This window comes from Diabrotica undecimpunctata, chromosome 9 (genome assembly GCF_040954645.1).
Source record: "Diabrotica undecimpunctata isolate CICGRU chromosome 9, icDiaUnde3, whole genome shotgun sequence".
Classification (NCBI taxonomy): Eukaryota; Metazoa; Arthropoda; class Insecta; order Coleoptera; family Chrysomelidae; genus Diabrotica; species Diabrotica undecimpunctata.
The window spans coordinates 64,338,733-64,360,427 of NC_092811.1; the positions used below are offsets into that span (position 1 = coordinate 64,338,733).

The 21,695-nt window shown below is 31.8% G+C and overlaps 1 protein-coding gene across 1 annotated transcript; it reads right to left on the reverse strand.

The window, feature by feature from the left end:
- Positions 1-1,730: 1,730 nt before the first annotated feature.
- Positions 1,731-3,838, reverse strand: LOC140451002 (uncharacterized). Its single transcript, XM_072544707.1, has 2 exons — positions 2,628-3,838; positions 1,731-2,103 (listed from the first exon to the last, which is right to left on the reverse strand). The coding sequence occupies exons 1-2, from the start codon at positions 3,836-3,838 to the stop codon at positions 1,731-1,733; spliced, it is 1,584 nt and encodes a 527-aa protein (XP_072400808.1).
- Between the last annotated feature and the right edge of the window lie 17,857 nt (positions 3,839-21,695).

Sequence of the window (21,695 nt, forward strand, 5' to 3'; positions counted from 1 at the left end):
ATGCGATTTTCCATGAATTTTTCCAAATATTTTTTTGTTTCATGATTTCTTACCAATATTGTTTCGTCTAATACGTTGTCGTGTAAAAATTTTGAAATTTCTTCATATTTTAGATGAGTATCACAAAAATGCCAAGATTGCCAATTTAAACCATGGTTTTGAACATATTGTTGTTCGATACATTTTATATATGATTTATTTATCATAGCTTCTGTTACTGGTAAAACAACCATTCTGTGTATAATGTTTTCTGTAGTAGGATCTAAAATAGCAATTTCCCTACAAAGAAATACATCTTCCCCAGGAAAAGAGAAACCTTGGATATCCACAATGAACATGTCTTCACTCTCTCGATATTCTCTAACAACAAACAAAATCTTGCAAGTGGAACGTCTTTTACATATTTTTCTATCCCCTCTTTATTATATTGCGTCACTTTTATCTATCCATGAGTTGTGAGAACTATCAAAACCTAACCACTTAACAAAAATTTTATTCCCTTTTCTCTTTAATACCTTTTCAACTAAATAACTGTCTTTGTGTTTAACTTTTTGTAACTGTTCTTTATAAAATACCCCAAGAATTTCTTCACCTTTATAGTCTTTTAAATAATATGTAATAGGGTTTCCCAGTTTTATTTTATAAACAGTGAAAATTTCATTAGACCAATTTGGATTGTATTTCTTGTCAAAAACTCCTCGATGTTTTGAAATGCGTACATGATCACCAATATGAAATTTTTGACTTTCCAAATCAACCATTTTAATGTGATTGTATACAGTATTTAACAATAGTTTTTCATGCTTCTTCTTAACATCCACTGGTTTCATTCCTATTGTTCTGTGAACTTTATTGTTGTATTAACAACTTGTAAAATATTAATCCATTTGTAGGTACCGTTGAAACTAAACTGTTTCCAAATCATTGATTTAATCGTGCGAATAACTCGCTCAGCAATCGCAGCCTTTTTCTCACTGTATACATTGTAATGATTAATATTATATTTTTTCATCAATTTTTTCATATGTGGATTAAAAAATTCAGTTCCCATATCTGTTTGAAGATTATTTGGTTTTTGCTGTTTAAACAGATACTCCATACATTTGGCTACTTCAACACCTGATTTATTTTTTAGTGGTAAAGCCCATAAAAATTTTGAAAAACAATTTATTACAACCAAAATATATTTGAAATTTCTGTTTGTATTTGAATATTTTTGCATATCAATCAAGTCGGCTTGGAACAAATCATTAAGAGATTTTATAATAATTCTTCGTCTTTTAAAGTTAATTCTTGCAGGTTTGTGTAACTCATTAACGATATCTCTTTTAACAGACATGATATTTATTCTATAATGTTTGCCTCTTTTAGTTCTTCAATAATTGAATTTATTTCATTTTTATGTCCTGTATGGCCAGCTAGCTGTGAAGATAGTAATAAACGTAATCGCTCTACAAGTTCATTTGGATCATCCCAGTGGACGTAATCGATTTTATTGTTGTTTACTTCCATAACCAATCCTTTACCTTCTGTTATTGGTGCAATTATTTTTTTATATTTTTCTAATCTACTACCATCTATCTGTTTACTTGATCTGTAATGCCTTCTGTGAGCATTCGTTGCTACAACTATCTTTTTATAGTTATTCTCATCTTCATCTGTAAAACTAGCTGGATATTTCTTAAACAAAAGCTCATATAAACCTGGTGTTCCCCTGTACCTTTTCTTTTCTAAAGAATATCAGCACCATCTAAATCTATTTCAGAATTCCCAATCAGTAGCTTTTCAGATGTTTCATCAAATCGAATTCCATATTTATGATCAAATTCTTTGTTTAGAACGTCAGCGTGCATATTTGTAATATATTTCCTAGGCAATGGATCATATTGATCCCAGTAGTCTACACGCGCCTGGTTAGCAATATCTTCAAATCGATTTTCAGACTGTTTATCATTTTTAATCTGTTCTTTTATATCATCCACTTCAATGTTGTCCAATATCGATTGTTTGATTTCACTTGTTTCAAAGTCAGTAGTTTCATTATCGTCATCATCGTTTTTAATGTACCTTAAAGGTTCATCGTTTTTTGTTTCATATTCTGGACTGGAATTTTGTGAACTATTTAACTTGTTCTCGATATTTTTCAAGTGTTTTGTAATTGGATTAAATAAATCTTCTTGGATTATTTGTCCTTGTTTTAATTGTCTTAATTTACTTTGGATGTTTCTCCGTTTAGTTATAAGTTGTCTTTTCAAATCTTTATTCATCGTAAAATGTAGGTATTCGCTTAACTTCTGAACAGCTCTGGATCAGGTCTCGAACAGGTCTTGAACAGGTCTCGAACAGGTCCTGATCAGCTTTGAACATGTTTCGAACAGGTCCTGATCAGCTTTGAACAGGTCTCGAACAGGTCCTGATCAGTTTTGAACAGGTCTCGAACAGCTTTCAAGCAGATTTGGTACTAGTCTAGCCCCCAATTAGACACTTATGTTTAACATCAACAAGGTTATGAAAATATTTATTGTGTACAGGGTGTTAAATAAGAGTAAACTTTTTTTTTAACTTTTTATTTATACTTAAAAACTCAAAGTACAGATTTGCTTCATTAGATGAACTACAGTTAAAACATTTGAACTACATTGGTTAGAGGATTATAATTAACAATACGGTCATGTATAATTATACAATAAGCAGTTGTGTTAACTGGTATATTCTTATTAGTTTCTATTTCTATTCTCATATCGACACTTCCTGATTTAATTGATTCATTTTGTCTGCTGCAATCAATAACAAATATCGGAGCAACAGCACAGAATTGTAACATAGTAAGGCATGGATCTCCTATAGATTTGTAATAGTACGACGGTTGAAATTGTGCATACATTTCATATGCAAGGGCATAATGTCTTTTACTAAAGTTCAAGTTCAAATTGTCATACGGGTACATTTCAGAATTTAGAAATAGCTTTAAGTTTGTAAGATTACAGTGATCAAAATAGCTGTTCTCTTCTTTTATTGCATTCTTTTTGGCAGTTTGTAATGCAAACAAAACAAATCGTGGTCTCTCCAATAGACTGGTAGTTTTTACATTCCAGTTAAATTTCATTGTCTGAGGCAGTAGAGGAATTTCATGATATTCCCAGCTTCTATATGCAAGCTCCAAACTGGACCCATTTTCAATAAATTTATATAAACGTAACTTTTCTGAATCGGACACTTGAATATGAGGCATTTTCCATATTAATTTAAATATTTCCACTTTTGGTTTCAGTTCAGTTTCTACTGTAGACATTACTGCATTTAAATCAGTTGAACTTCTTATCAATACGAGTTCTTGGCGTATGTTAATAAGAATTTTTGTAAAATCTTCAAAAAATCCAAGTACAAGTTTGAGTGGAATACAAACATTAAAATTTCCTACTCTATCAGCAACTGTTGGTGTGTCAGTAATACTCCAACCTATACAGTTGTATCGATTAGATTCAGTTTGTGTGAACGAAGCATAGTTTTTCATTGTCGTTGTTATACCTAAATTTCTCACTCTATCTATTACACAGCCTCCAATTTCATATCGTATTTCATCAAATAAATGCATCAAACCATTATTAATAAAGCGCAAAGTATTGCTTTCTTTCCCATCATTCGTTAAACGTCCTTCAATATACAGATAACTCTCAGAAGGTAGGGTGTATATATCTTGAGTCTGAATTGGTATTCTTATTTCATCACAATGATTAAAAGTTGCATTGGCATAGGGTAAATGACTGTGCATTTCTCGACTCACAACTGAATTGTCAACCAATACACGATCTCCAATATTTAAAATGTTAAAACTCATATTCCCTCTTCTTACAAGTACACCTCAAGAAAATCCCAAGTATTCTAGTATTAATAAAAAACTTTATTCTACACCAAGTATTTCTTTTCTTTTTCCCTGTCACTGTCGTTGTTGTGTTTTATTTTAAATCCTAGTGAGGTTAAAAAGACTTTGTTCAGTTGTCAACGGTTTGAGAGTCTGCTTGTCACTAATATTTTTGTCAAAACTTTTAGTATTATATACACTGTCCACACCTGGATTAAATTTGCTACAGTTGTAAATTAAAACCATTATTTATACTTTTTTTAAATGTAGTCTTAACGTAATAACTTCTCGTGTGAAATTAACAAGATTACCGTGCTGGTCAACTATTTTATTGAAAATTTCATCAATATATCTATTTGTGACAGGTAAATAAATTACCTTTTTTGGAATTTCCACAATTTTGTAACCCGGTAAGACATTTGGATAAAACATGTGGATGATATGACCTTGGTTTTCATTGACGTATGAATTAGTGATTAGATTACATTCCACACAAATGGAATTAACCTTTGTGATATGCACAGGATTCTCAGCTACGTGAGTCTTTAAAGGTGAGAGCCGTTTTGGTGTAAATCCCAATAAGGGAGCAATGGTATTTGGTTTTTCAAAATGGATTACTTTGTTGCTTTTTATTTCACATTAGAGTGTATTGTTATTAATTCTCAATATCAAACTTGTAGGTTGATCTATATTATGATTTTTTTTTCAGTTAAATAATTTGAAAGATCTTCGACTTCATAAGAACCATGTGGAATCGTTATATCGTAACCATCTATATAAAACTTATTGTTTGTTTGGTCTACATTTGGAATTGTATTGTATGACATGAAATCTATTAAACCTAGTACATACTGTTCATTTTCGTTTAAAATAATTGGTGGGTAAATTTTTGTTGATAACACCGATTCTCTTCCAGATAACACAAAAGTGTACGACATGTTCAAACGATAATCATAGAGTAAATAAAAGAATATTCTTTTAAAAAGGGTATTTATTTAAAAAATCTAAACACAATTGTCCACAATTTACAGTGTTATAAGTTTGATAAATTTTATGATTATAAACAATTTGACAATAACCATTTGAATTAAAGTATGATATAGCTTCCAACGGTGGTCTCAGATTACCAAAACTATCAAAATAAACAACTTTAGATTTGTTCTTCTTGTAAGCTGTCCAATGAGTTCCAGGACCGTCTTTGTTATCTAAATTAATAATTCCACTTTCATATTGCCAAATTTTTTTCGGAAACCCATTTCTCATAAATACAGCTCTGAAGTGGGGGATTTTCAATAATTTTGCATATTTTTGTAAATCTACATTTGTCAAAGCATGTTTTGGAATTTTTATTTGATCCATTTTCTCATTCATAAAAAATACCCATTCCACTTTTATATGGTTTCAAGTACAAACCTTTTCCAATTGCCAGTTCTTCCATTTTACGATTATGACGTTGTTTTTCAAGTAAATCTTCTTTAGCTGCTTTTGCGTCGTTAAGAGTCTTCACGATAGCTGATGTGCCCCCAGCAATAGTGCCCAATGCGCTCAACCCAGCAAATATCGGTATTAGAGGTAATATACCCCCAGTTTTTGGAACTTGGATTACTCGACCACGTGGTTTTTTAATGTTCTTGTAAGATTTCACAATTCGTAATGCTTGCTGAATAGCTTCCCTTAACGTTCTTGGTTTGCTTTCCAATAGTTTCTTCCTAATGTCTCTAATTACTCTCAATAAACTAAATGACTTTTGCTTTGAAATTTTTCTTTTGGAAGCTTTTCTTTTAGAAGATGAGGAGGAGGATGTGACCTTTCTTTTAGTGGTGTTTCTTGTCTTTTTCTTATTACCAACCATCTTGACTGTTTTCAACCAAATACCCATAATACACACAACAACAAGTCTTTTATCTCATTAAAAAAAACGACAATATAAAATAGAGCATATATTAATTATTTGATTACATAAAAAATTTTTAAAATCACTGCCTTCTAATGTTGTTGTTTCCTTCGATTGGAAATGGTAGCGGTCTCCTTCCCAATGGGTAATCGGCATCTCTATGGGGTTCTACATGGTTAAGCCTCCCTAGTTGTTGTGCTTGAACACCCTCATCTCTTTGCCGATACCTACTAAATTCTCTCGTGAAGAGTCTTGTCCTGGCATTGTCTCTTTGCTTACTATGGAATTCAACAACACAACTCTTAACTCCCATTTCACTGTTATCTTTTATCGCTGTTAAACGGTTAACACACAGCTTATTAACAACGATACAGATCAGACTGAATTAGTTATTGGTATATGTGCGTATATATATATATATATATATATATATATATATATATATATATATATATATATATATATATATATAGTATCTACATATTTTTTTATTATATTTTTTAATTTAATACAATTTACTTATTATATCTTAACTTTTTTCTTAACTGGATCATCATCATCCTCATCTTCATTGTTTATGTCTCGTTTTCTTTTTTGGGTATTGTTTAATAAGTAATTTAAGTTGATTTTTGCTTTTTTGACACCAACTACATTGTCATCAATTATTTTTCGTTTTTCTCTTCTTTTGGAAAGAAGGTCACCATCATCATCAACAAAATCATCTGTAATGTCCACATCCATATTCTTTTCTAATTGTTTTGCTCTTTTATGATTTAAAAGCTTTTGTTGTATTTTTTGTTTATTTCTGTGCTGGATATTTTGTTTGCGTTTACTTGATTTGGAAATAGTTAATCCTTGGAGTAATAAAGTACAATGATCTATATTTTCAGTTAGTTTTTCTAAATTATTTTTAGCTTTGTTCAATTCTTTACTACAACTTTTTGTTACAGCTTTATATTTAGTAGAACCTAGACCCATACCTAATTTCACTTTTGCCTTCATTGCACCAGCTACACCAAGTGCTGCCAACTTTTCTGAAAATGCTGTATTTTTTGATCGAAACTGTTCAAGAGCTTTTTCACCTAGAATCTTATCAGCCTTATGTCGTTCGGATAGATCTTTATTTTGAGAATATGCAATATCATGTTCACGACACGCCTCGTCTAATCCATTTATTCCCCTATCTCCTCGTGCTAGTCGTTTCTGTAATTTGGTGCCGGGTCCACAAAACCTATAACCTCCAGGGATGTGCATTTCGAAAGGTAATTTATTAATGACAGCGTTTAACATATTGGTAGCGTACTCGTAGACGATTTGCAAATTAATACATAGTTATTCTAAATATAAGTCTTTGTATATTTTTTCTCTTCTTCAGACAACTGACCTCACATTTCACCAAACATACTACTTGGTATATTTTTAGCACCAGATCTGGATCTCAAATATTCTATATAGTCACAGTTTATACAATTTATATTAGGTATGCCAGTCTCTCCTCCACACTTTGGACATTTATACTTTACTGGTACAGGCATACTTATTTTTGGATAAATAGATGACTTGGGTTATTTTTGTCACCACCAAATTGTCTAAATATACTTTTTAAGTAACAATTTACACAAAGTGTATTTGGAATCTCAGTTTCACCACCACACTTTGTACATTTATATGTCACAGGTACAGGCATATTCAAAGGGTAAAATAAAAATGAGCTTTATGTTATATTTACAGCTATTTTATTATTTTAATTTTTTAACATGCGATTACATTATTTTTTATTGTTGCGGTCTCTGTCTCTTTACATACATTCTACTAGGTATATTTTTAGCACCACTCTCTTCCTTGTACACCTCTTCCAATTCACAATTTATACACAGCTCTTGTGGTTGTTCAGTGTCAGCACTACATTTTGGACATTTATTTTGCACAGGTACAGGCATATTCAAAGGATAAAATGTTGTTTCACAGATGTACAGATATTCTTCTCACTCAAATTTTCTTTGTTATCGTTGTTGTTGTTGTTGTTGTTGTTGATTTTAAGAAAAATAGGATACACTCTTTCCAAAAAAGTACAATTAGGACTAAATTTTTTGTGATCTTCGATTATATTGTCATTTGATTCCCATTTGTAAATCTCTACACAACACTTAAAACACTTAACTATATCTTCCACTTGGAGAAAGTAAAATCCACAGGCAGCTAACTCTATTTCAGATTTATTCCCCTTCCAATTGTTAAAAGTTGAAAGTCTTGAATAAAAATCGTCTAAATTTAGCATGTACACTTCAAGACACATATTAATTACTGACAAAATTTCGCTGGATACATTTATTTAAATACTAAATCTTATCAGTAGATTTGGTACTTTTTTCTAAAAAAAAATATTGACGTAAATCTACAACACGCTATGCAACGTGATTAAATTTTTATTTCTTCATCGAAAACACATTATACATGCAATAAACATATAAATAATTTTACATAAATAAACTTTTTAATTTGGTACTTTGTTTATTCTTTAAGTTCCTTAAATAAATGTAAAACATGTAGAGATAAATATGAAATGATACAACACTTTGAAAAATATAAATGAAACCTGTCGGATTACACTTTCTACATGTTTCAAGAGTAAAAATAAGATCGGCTAGGCTAGGCTAGGCTAGACAGATATATCTAAGCAAGCATCGTACACAAAAAAAATTTTTAACGCAACAACACCTAAAATATTTTTAAGTCTCAATACAAATTTATTTTTTCGATCACCCTGTACAAATTTAACGAAAAGAAGAGGAGATGAAGCGATAAGCGATGAGTTTTGCACTCGACATACAAGGTGGTCCGTTCCACTCAAAGACACCCCCTCTGGTCATTGTCGACCGATTCTTTTACTTCTTCAGGACAGGTAAGACAAAGAAGAGACAAGTGAGACAGGTGTAAAAACATACAGGTAACGTAGGTGACAATTCTTCGGCTGAGAAGAAGAGATCTAGAGATAAGCGACTAGTTCTTACGACCCTCTGGTCATTGTCGATAACTTCTTCGGGAGAGAAGAAGAAGAGATCAAGCGATAAGCGACCAGTTCTTACAACCCTCTGGTCATTGTCGATCACTTCTTGTACTTCTTGTACATCCCCAAGGTCAAATCATGTTACCAAAGTGGGTTTGAACCCCGCTTGCTCTACTACTAACAGATGAAGACACAAAAAAAAGTCGAAAAAATTGAACAAAAGACAACAAAACTTAAAACGACGAAACCTAAAAAATACGATCTAGATTCAGGCTCTTCTTCAGAAGAACATGAAGACTGGGAGGAAAGTGGTAGTAGTGGAGACGATGTTGACTTCATGGAACCAGAACCAGAAAATATTCAAATGTACGATACCGATGATCTGATCTAAACAACTGGGTTAAAGATCGACGACAACATATAAATATGTTGCCAAAATTATAGATGTCCTTTCATCAGAAGAGTATGAGATACAATGTTTCAAAAGTGCCAATGAAGAAAAAACTGTGTTTTGTCCTATAGAAAATGACGTTTGCAGTATAGATAAAGGCGATATTTTGGGAAAACTACCCGAGCCTATTGTCCAGGAACAAGGAAGAAAATTTAAGACTATTTTTCCAGGACAATTAGACGTTTATGAACAAATATGAAATCATAAGTACTATTTATAAAAGTTTTAATTATTATTTTCAATACTTTTTACTTATTTGTGTTACCATAAATTTATTTTGTTTTACCTATTTTTGTAGTTCAATAAATATTTAAGCACAAATATAAACTTGTATCTCTATTTTTATTTAGTTCTTGGGTGGCCAAAAGTGGGGAAAGTGTATGGCCAAAAGTAGTAACACATGGCCAAAAGTAGGGATTTTTGTTGTTCAAAATATAAAACATTATAATAATTTCAGTATGAATTGAATCTTTATGATCAGTTGATCTCCTAGCAGAGCAGATTCGAAAGTCAAAATGGCATTGAGCGGAAAGATTTTATTCAAATCCTACATGTTTCTCAATAGAAAAATAATAAAGAAAGTTCTTAAGGTGGCCATAAGTGGTGCCTCTACCCTACCTCATTATTGGTCATACACAGAATGAAGGGGATAGTATGCATTCTGCCATTGAAAAGCAGAAAAAACGAATGCTTAAATCAGGACCAATATACACTCCAACACAGTGGACTCCAATTCGGCGTTTAGCAAGAAAACAAGGGAAGCCTTATGATGTCAGGGAACTATCCACATCAGAGATAATGAATTTAAAACTCTTATCAAAAGATGTGGGCTCAAACTTTACCATCAATACCAACGATAACAACGTAAAATGGAATGACATAAAATGTATGCGCTTTGAAAAAGAAAATCCATTTATAATTTTTTACAAAACAGACTATAGTGAAACAAAGTTCAACCAAATTAATATAAGGCGACGAATGCGAGGACGACCTTTGGAATTAAAATTGCATAAAGCATACATAACCGCTCCTAAAGTACCAGCTGCAAAAGTAAAAGATCTTGTAGATCTCTGTAAATCTAATATAATTCCACTAGTACACCAACAGTTTTTCTTAAATTTAATTCCAGGTGAATCGGAAAGTGAGTCGGACTAATGTGAAGTCAAAATAAACAAAATTATTGTCCTTTCATAAATAATTTTTATTTTTGTTTAGTCTTTAATAAATAATAACCTAAAGTTTAACCTTTTAAACGCCAACGTTCCCATTTTGGGAACACAGTAAAAAATAAGTTGGATTCAGAAAATATTGAAATATTTTCAAATATTGTAACAAATATGCTTTCTGTATGTCCCATTCTTACTTTCTGTTAGCTGAAATGTTTTTTTTACTTACGGGATTCATCTAGAAACCGCGCAAAATGACGTCCAAATTCATATCACTTGCTTTTTTGTGCTAAAGTTGTTACTGGGAGTCGATATGTACCAAACTGTGATTTATTTTTGAATAGAAATACAGTAAATGAATTATATAAAGGAAATATTTACAAAAAACACATTTACGTAACTTATTTCTAAAGATATCACGTTCAGCATTCATTGTTCCCAAAATGGGAACGTTGGCAACAGCGAAACACTGTTATTCAAGGTTCCCTAGAGAATGACCGCGCGTAATTGTAACGGCTTGGATTAGTCGTCACGACGTTACGACGAAGAAAACACGTGGTGTTTATAATAATTTTGAGTTTTAGTTTTATTTCAGTGAAAAAATGGATATATCTTTGGATCCAAAAAGTTTTTATGGGTAAGTTGGTGGCAACAAAAAAAAGCATAATACTTAGATATATTTTTATACACTTAGATCATCTATACGAAGGCATAGATTTCTAATACATGCACTCGACGATGTGGAAGCTTCAACGTCCGCAGAACCAGTGGATATTGTTATTCTTCCACCTGATTCAGCTGATCAAGGTACTGAAAGCGACGAGGATACTATTGACGATCAGGTGTTAGATATTCCTGATATACCAGACGAAGTACCCGGTGAAGTAGAAATTCACGCTTATGAATCTTCCGACGAAGATAAGGAAGAAAATGTATCGGTTCAACGTAAATGGAAAAAGAGTGAGAAGGTTGGAATTCAAGCTCAAGCTTCCACACCACCAAGAGTAGGCGATGAACACTTGGGCAAATCTGAGTTCGAAATTTTTTCATTATTTTTTACATCTGAAATAGTTCAATTTATTCGTCATAATACCGAACTCTACGCTCATAGAGATAAAAATATTCACAACTTTACTGTTTCTGCGGAAGAACTTCGTCAGTTTTTGGGGTTACTTTTGATAAGCGGATATCACCATGTTCCTTCTGAGGATGATTACTGGTCTACTGCAGATGACATGCAGGCTCCAATTTTTTCGAAAATAATGAGTCGGCAAAGGTTCCGACTTATAAAACGTTATCTTCATATTTGTGATAATGCCAACCTTCCAGTTGGTAATAAAGTTGCAAAAGTTGCAGAATTATATGATATGCTGAAACAAAACTTCAAAAAATTTGGAGTTTTCCATGAAAATCTCAGCATAGATAAATCGATGATTCCGTATCATGGGCATCACTCGGCTAAGATGTTCATAAAAAATAAACCAATACGATTCGGTTTCAAAATATGGATGTTATGCGGACAAGATGGATTCCCCTATAATTTAGAGATATACTGCGGTAAAACAATAGATAGAAAGATGCCTTTAGGTTCCCACGTTGTAAATAAAATGTTAGAAGTAATTGAGAACCCCAACAACCATAATGTATTTTTTGACAATTTCTTCACCAGTTATTCACTATTGTCAAGCTTGTGTGATAGAAGTATTCGGGCATGTGGAACTGTGCGTGAGAACAGAATAAATAAATGTCCATTGGTATCATCAAAAACAATAAAGAAGCAAGATCGGGGAACATTTGATTACAAATCCGATGGTACAGTTATTTGCGTCAAGTGGAATGACAACGCTGCAGTTACAATAGCAAGCAATCATTTCTCCATCAGTCCGCTCCAAAATCCGACAAGAAGAGTAAAATCTGAAAATAGAAAAGAAGTTCCACAACCAAATTTGATCAAGAAGTACAATTTTGGAATGGGTGGTGTCGACCTTTGCGATAGAATGTGTGCTAGTTATCGTCCAAGATTAAGATCAAAAAAATGGTGGTGGAATTTATTTTCTCACTCCTTAAATTTAGCGGTGGTAGCAGCATTCCGTTTCTACCAACACGTAAATCCTGAAAGTACTATAACTCATTTGGATTTTCGAAGAAATGTTGCTATGGCGCTAATCAAAGTTGGAGCAAGCTCAAGAAAAAGAAAAGGTGGTCCAACTTGTCCAGTTCTTAGAGATATACGATTTGATGGAATAAATCATATTTCTAAAAGTACATCACAAGGTAGATGTACTGTATGCCAAAGAAACACACGCTTAGAGTGTACTAAATGTGAAAAGCGTCTACATAAAAATTTTTGTTTTGATAAATATCACTCACCTTGCTAACATATTATTTGTAACATTAGATTTATAGTTTTATTTTAAATTTTGTTAGTTTTGTTATAATATATGGAATAAAATATGTTTTTACTGCAATGATATTACTTTGTTATATGTTGTGACTTATAGATGCCAACGTTCCCATTTTGGGAACATGGTTTTTTTCTCAAAAACAGCATTTTATTTTTTTTTTCACAAAACAAAATTATAAAAGATATCCCAATAACATCTTTTTTATGGATAGTTGAAATTTGTTTACAGTTTTTAATGATTCGGCGTTTAAAGGGTTAATATAATTAGATTTTTTTAAACTCATTTAGAAATAATTAACTTTGTGTAATAGGTTTGATATGGAGTAATGTCTACTAATAATTGCAATTGTACACTTATTTTTTGTTGCCTTACTTTTAAAAAAGAGATTCTAATAAAAATATATATATTTCTTAAAAGTTTGTATTGTTTTTTACATTCTTGTTTTTTTTTGCCTTTATTATTATAAAGGCAAAAATATACCATTTTTTAGCATAAAGTTAATTAAAATTGTTTAAAAAACTGAGACACATTTCCAAATTTCGCAATAAACAGATCAAAACATGCAGTGCAATAGGGCCGTAAATATAAAAATTTGTTTTTTTTTAATTAAATTTTCATTTTCGAGTAATTTATTACCTTCATAAATATTAGAAAGGTTATATCTATGTTAATAATAATGTTAACAAAAATTTAAGTCTGATTTTATAGTGGTTATTGAAATTTTCAAATCGTTTTCCTGAGAAAAGCTATAGTTTTGAGTTGTGGCCCTGTTGTATTGGAGGTGTGATATATTGTAACCAAAAAAAAAATATGGAAAAACAGAGAGCAACATATAGCTCATATAAACATAGAAATACTTTTAAAGGTCTAATCGGAGTGGCTCTCAATGGAGTAGTTACATACGCAAGCAAATTATATCCAGATTCAGTATCTTACAAGAAAATAGTAAAACATTGTGGTATATTATAGCAGATGGAATCAGGTGACTTAATAATTGCTGATAAAGGGTTTTTAATTTCCGATTTGCTTCCTCCAGGTGTAAGTTTAAATATACCACCTTTTTTAACAACTGCACAATTTACACCACAACAGGTAATTCAAACCAGAACAATTGCTAAAGCAAGTAAAAGATTTATATAATAAAGAAAATGAATGATATTTTCTAATAATCAATCCTATTGTACACACAATCATGGAACACATAGAATCACAAATATCCTTTTAAGAGACTCATATAGCCAAAGTAATATATATATATATATATATATATATATATATATATATATATATATATAAAATATATATATATATATATATATATATATATATATATATATAGAGACTTAAAAAATATATACAAATTTAAATGAAAATCCTCAATATTTTACATAAAAATACATTGTTGTAATGCACCTCCCCTGTTTTTGTACTGCTCTAACATTTGATTTTGTTCCTTAGTTTGAGTAAAATAATTCCCTTCATTTGGAAATTGCATAACTTATTGTCACAAATAACAGTTGCTTTTGTACTTTGTTATACTTTCTCTGTAGAATTAGCGAAGCTTCCATGAAATTCAAACACATACATAATATTACCAATATATCTAGATGTTTGAATATTTTTTATTATATTATGTTTTTATAAGACAATATATTAAGGGTATCTTATTTTATTATTATTGAATCAATGAGTGAATGAATTAATTCAATAAGCTAGTTAATTAGTTTCAAGTAACATTTTAACATTAAAACTTAAATTAAAAGTCTTTCTATGGATGTAATCTGGTAAATAAAGACAATGTTCTCTTTTTGCTATTTTCAATATGTATAACATTTATATACACAAAATAAACAAAAAAATGTAATTTTAAAGTGTTTTATTTCCACATAAAAATGGTACATACTTATTTAAATAAAAATATTTTAATAATAGTATATCTTTTTCACAGTCTTCTTCATAATCATATATGATTGATTCTGAAGGAGTCCAAATCACTAAGTTTCACACCTTTCTTCTTGTTCATCCAGTTCGTCTTGGGATATTCCATTTCTTTTTTCACACAACCAGCGCCAAATTGATTGGCATATATGAAAACGGCATGATGCTGGCCAAACACGTTTTAAGCCTTTTCTTTCCGCGTCACTATCATATGTAATAAATATTTTAGGATAACCCACTCCACCGAAGGCATTTGGTATTAACCCTTTAAGCAGTTGGTATGCTTCAGCATAATCTACAATTGTTTGACCTTTGGTAATAATAACTGCCAAAGGCACAGCTCCTATTCCACAAGGGGTTAACATAAACGAAACCGAATGGTAAATGGGAGATTGTGTGCTCGTTGCATAATAGGTGTTACAACAATGATGGCAAACGAGCTTTCATTATATTTTACTAAAATTCCTTCCGCTTCATAAACCTCACTATTTGTTTCATTTTCTAAAAAAACCGAAGAGGTCAGGGTTTACCGAGAGTCTCTTTACCTCTAAAACCCCAGTTCCATCGCGAGGTGCAAGTTTAAGTATAATATATAAAATTCCCAATATGTATCTTTTACTATTTAATGATAATATTTTATATAAAAGAACTATAAACCAAAATAAGGGACATTGATGAAGTCTCTTCCAAACTAGTAGTTGAGATTGTAATCATTAGTTGTAAGCTATTTTTTTAATAAAAGTTTTTAAAAACAAGTTTTCTAAGAAGAAAAACAAAATTGGCGCAGTCAGTAGGATCCAGGAGCGGAAGGTGAGTGGAAAAACTGTTTTCACCTTTGGTCTTAACCAATTCACCTGGACGACGAGAACCGAGAAATAGGACCTCTGAACAGAAAGAAGTAAGTGTTGAGCAACTATTTCCTTCGTTTTCCTTTCTTTTAATTTTTTCAAGTAAATTTTAAAGAAAACAGTTGAGAAAATTTTATTGAAAGTTTTATTTTGGTAAAAAGGCAAAATCTTTATATAAGAGAAAACGAATTTCCTAAATCCATATATATTTTTTTGATTAATTTTTTAACTCTGTAATAAGACTATTTTACATCCTTCATAAAATTTTATGAACATCAATCATTTAACTGAATCTTTAAATAATTTAAATATAAATTCCAAAATGCCAACAATCACTGCTGCTAAAGAAATTGCAAATAACCTTCGTCCCTTCTCTGGGAGAAGCGAACACTTAGAATCGTTCCTAAGTGCAACGGATAAATTTGTTAATTAGATATGGAAACACAACAGACAATAGCCTAAGTGAATTTGTTTTCGCGGCTGTATGTTCTAAAATTGTTGACGAGGCTGGAGACTTTTTGTTATGCTGCCCAGATTTAAATACATGGCCCCAAATAAAAACTGCTCTCCGTGAAAAATTCGGAGACAAAGTGGACAGGAAAAAGAATAAACTTCCAAGAGTTCTATCCAATCATAGATGGGGTTCAGATAATAAAATTCTTTTAAATTTATATCAGACATTAATAAGAAGCAAACAAGACTACGGATGTATCTGTTATGATACAGCAAATAAAAATCAACCAAAAAAACTGGATGTTATTCAAACCACATCTCTACGACTAATTTTTGCAGCCCTTAGAACTACTTCAATAAGAATCCTTCAAGTGTTAGCAGGAGAAATGTCATTATACCTCAATATATATCAATATGCTACGCTTCAAAAATTCTAAGCGCAAAGGATTATACCGTTCTCGCAAGTTTATTATCAGAAGAATCACTAGAACACTACACAAATTACACCACCAAGACAGTACCATTTTACGAACGAGTTAAAAGACTAACGTATTATACCAATCAAATCACCCTGGCATCCATAAAAATATACCAGACACCTCCCTGGACAATTTCTTTACCAATAGTAGACCTCTCCTTACTTAATCATGATAAGCATTCACACAATTCTGCTGATGTCAAGCTTCAGTATCATGCAAATTTACTCAAATATTCCACTTACAATTTGTTCTTCACTGATGCCTCCAAAGATTGCAACGGAGTAGCAGCTGCTACTGTATCAGAAAACGTAATTTCTGCCACTAGATTAACTGACGGCTATAGTATTTATACCGCCGAGCTCGAAGCAATACTTGATGCACTAAATCATTGTAAAACCACAAATGAAAAACAAATACTAATATTATCAGATTCATTAAGTTCATTACAGGCCATTAAGCATGTTTATCCTACACACATCAATCTATTCCTAAATAAAGACACGTTACAACAGCTCCAATTTTCTGGGAAGACCATATCATTTATGTGGGCCCCATCACATGTCGGAATAACTGGTAATGAGCTAGCAGATAAAACAGCGTTTGATGCAATAAACAATGTGTATATTCCGACTACAACAGGTATACCAATATCAGATACTAAAACTTTATTGAAGACTCATGTAAATAAAATCGTGCAAGAAATATGGGATCAAAAAAACACAAATTTTTTTTCAAAAAATCTTCCTATACCATCAAAACGAAAAGACCAGGTAATTATCAGCAGACTCCGGCTTGGGCATACACGACTTACGCACGGCTACATAATCTCCAAAGAAACACTACCAATGTGCCAAAGATGCCAAACACCTTTCACAGTCAACCATATAATAATAGAATGTCCAGAGTACACCTCAGCCAAGGCGATATTCAAGATAGTCTTTTTTAAATTACTGTAAACCATATAATAAATTCGGATTTAATTTTTGTTACATGTACATACATGTACATTATACCATATTATTGTAAGTCATGACTTTTAAAATGTACCTTATTTTCTCTATTTGTATTATAAACCTACCGCTAATAACCCCAGTGGTTGATGCGGATAAATAAAATAAAAAAAAAGTTTACAGGCATGTACTACAACAACAATTTATATATTTAAATAAAAATAGAAATTAATCGATGACAGAATTTTTAAACAGGTTAAAACTTAATTATTTTAAATTAAGTCGCATTAAAATTAAAAAAAAATTCTGATCCTAATATCAATCAAGCCACCAAGCTGGTCTTGATAAACCAAAACGAAATAACAGCTATTACTGTCCTAATATCTAATTCTCACTCTGAATTAAAAACTCTCCTATTAAAAAATCCAAAATCTATTGAAGAAGCTACATCTCCGTTCATAAATCATTCTCTCTTCGAACTACAAAGTTCATTTGAAACATTTCAATCATCCTAGTCCTAGACCCCCACAAAAATATAATCACAAAATAATTATTCTTCTAGACCCCAACAAAATATTAATCCCGTAAACATTCAGCTTCGACCAGTTCCACAAAAATTTTTCACAAACGAACAAGTATTTGGCAAACCAGCTAATGTCTTTGCACCCAGAAATTCTCATAAACCTACAGGTAGACCAGAACCAATGGCTACTTCTACTTTTAGTAGATTACCCTCAAATAAGAATTTCTCTCAGAACTATCAACGTACAAGAAGACCAGAACCAATGGATACTTCTACTTCTAGTAGATTACCCTCACATAGGAATTTTTCAATGAACTATCAAAAACCACAAAATCATTTTCAAAACCGATATCCCAACAATACAAAACTACCATTTATTTTTGAAGAATTAACAAACGTAGAAACTGAACATAATAGCGACTTTGAAAACTCTTCTGACGAACAACAAAATTATTTTGATCATCAGTATAATGACCATTATAGATAATTACACTAGAGAGTATAGTAAAAATCAATTTGAACAAAATCCTGTCGTAATAGAAGAAGAATTAACCCAAGAAGAAAATTTTCAGTTTGTCCATCCCCAAATAAACGAAACATAGACGTTAATAATTTTTTGCAAAATTCATTGCCATACATCCAAATTTCAGTCCACTCCTAAAATTACTTACTGGCACTGGATGTCATCCATCCTTACTTCGCCCCTTTGTGGCAGAAAAAAATTTTCCAAATAAAATATTTCATTGTAGTACCACTATTATCACCTGCAACGGCAATAGCAAAGCAGAATTTAAAGCCGATATTCCTCTTTTCAATGAATTTAGACCTCTTATAGGAAACTTAGAATTCGTTTTATATAATTTCCCTGATTACTTTGATGGAATAATAGGTGCACGAGATCTTCGTAAACTTAAACTAAATATAGATCTAGAGAATAAAATTCTTTGCAATGCCCATATAAAAATACCTCGAATGTATAGAAACCAATTTAATACCCAAAAAAATCGAAATTCCCCATACACATCAACCTTAAAAAAATTAAGACCAATTTATGTGATGATAAGATTATCATTACTGGCATATCAAACAATACAATTATAATACCTAGTTCAATTTTACAAATTAAAGATCATTCAACAGTTATAAAATTTTCCAACCCCACTTCTAAAACAATACTCTTACAAATAGACGAAAACTTCTTAACTCCATTCACCAATATATCTGTGGCTTGGAGCTAAAAGGGCCAATGATAACATTTTGCTATTTTGAGTACACCATGCCATTCGATTTTCTTTTCTTACAACTTTCATATGTTAAAACGGCCAATGTCAATTTCAACCAATACCCGATCCATAAGTTTAATGGTGGCCAATGTCAAGATGAATGAATTCACATCACGTTAAGCTAAAAGGGCCAAAGTTTACTTTGGCCCTTTTAGTATTATTATTAGGATGAATGAATTCACATAACGTTAAGCTAAAAGGGCCAAAGTAAACTTTGGCCCTTTTAGTATTATTATTTTGTGAAATAAACAGTTGGCGATTATCTACATTGGTCTTTCTAGGTAGTGTGAAAGGATAGAGCTAACTGCATTTTAGCATCCGCCGTGTTGTCGGCTGTCATTATCAGTAGTGCCATTGTCACGTTGAGAAGTTGTACATTGTAATTTCAGTTTTTAAGTTGAATTTTAAGAAAAAATGAATGGTAATCTACGAACAAGAAAGATTTTAAAAATGTGTAACACTGACGATTACAGTAATGGTAAGTGATAAGATAAATTTAAAACATTACACTAAAATGTAATACTCGCGATTTTGAGGTTACATTTTGTAGCGTGGTTTTGTAACACGACCGGTGTTAATTTTACTTAAGTAAATTGTTGTACCAAAATTACATTTGAATATTACTTATATTACTAACCTTTATCGTTTTCTTAGAGTCGACCTCAGTCAGAGATAATTAAATCATAGGAAATATAGATTTAAGTGATAGAGAACCGTTTGAAGATAGTGGTGATGAATATTTACCAACAGATTCTGATAATGACACTGACGAAAACCAAGTAGGGCAGTTTGAAGATGTTAACAAAATAACTGTAGTAGATAACAATCCACAATTGAGTGGTCCTGCTGAAAATCAATCACGCAGAGGAAGAAAGAAAGAAATACTAGATGAAGCTACAAGGAAACGAAAGCGGAATCCTTCAAAGTGGATAAGAAATGTAAGAAAATCGTTGAAAACTTAAGGTAGAGCGTACACGTCAGTCTGTGGAAACAAAACAATACCTGCTAAGCAGCTGAAGGCAGCCTGCATATGCAAAAAAAGTGCAGTGAAAAATTGGCCCAGGAGGAACGACAAAGACTTTTCACTGGATTTTATCAGTTGTGTAGCTCTGGACAAAACCAGTTAATAGCAAATTCCATAGAAGAAGAGGAAAAGAAGCTCTAACGATTAAGACGTAATGATGGTAATCAAAGTAGGCGAAAGTTTACTAGAAAATATTTATTATCACAAAACAGTGGTAAGAAAATTGAAGTGTGTCAAAACATGTTTTTAAATACATTTGACATATGTTTGAAGAAAGCGCAAGTAATTGTTGAAAAGAAACGGTCTACCGGAAGTTTATGTCCGGAAGATGGACGTGGAAAACATGGAAAGCAATCTAAGGTTCCAGAAAATGATAAACTCTTGATAAGAGAACAGATAAACCAATTCCCAAGTTACCAAAGTCACTACTCGCGCTCCCATACGCACAAGAAGTACTTGTCATCCGACCTATCTATTGCTGAAATGTACCGACTGTATGTCAATTATTGTAAAGACAGAAATATTCAACCGAAAAATGCCTGGATGTATAGAAAAGTATTTGTTGAGGAATTCAACCTCTCTTTTCATAAGCCTAAAAATGATACGTGTGCAAAATGCGACAAGTTTGAGATGCAGTTAAAATGTTGTAACAGTGAGACAATACGAACGTCAATCGAAGAAGAGAAAACAGTCCATTTACAGTTAGCTGAGTCCGCCTACGAGTCCAAACGAAGAGATAAAGAAGAATGCAATAATCCAGGTTACGTTACCATTTCCTTCGATTTACAAAAATGCTTGCCTACTCCCTACCTCAGAAGTGGTTTGAGTTTTTATAAACGCCAACTGTGGACGTTTAACCTCACTATCTATCAAACCATGGGAAAACAATCATCTTCCATATGTTACGTTTGGAATAAAACAGTGGCTGGCAGAGGTGAACAAGAAATTGGTTCCTGTATTTACCATTACCTGCATAAACTCACAGAAGAAAATAATAATATTCATACAGTAACTATGTACAGCGATTCTTGCGGAGGACAAAACCGCAATATATTTTTCTCTAGAGGGGCAGACAGCATTCATGCCGCAATAGAAAAAACAAAAAAACGTACTACTGCGGATATTGAATTGCCTCGAGATTGGACAAACTTGATACGTTTGGTGCCAAAAAAACCACATATACAGTAATAGAATTGGAACAAAAGGAGTTTTTAAATTTTAAATCATGTTTTAATACTCATTATGTGCATCGTAAAAAGCACAATCTAAACGAACCAGTTCAGTGGTTGCAAATTAAATGGATGCAATATTCAACCGACACCCTAGCTATCTTGTATAAACACTCGTTTGATGGTGAGTTCAAAACGTTGGATATATCCAGAAGTCACACGAAAACAAAGCAGTGTGATCAT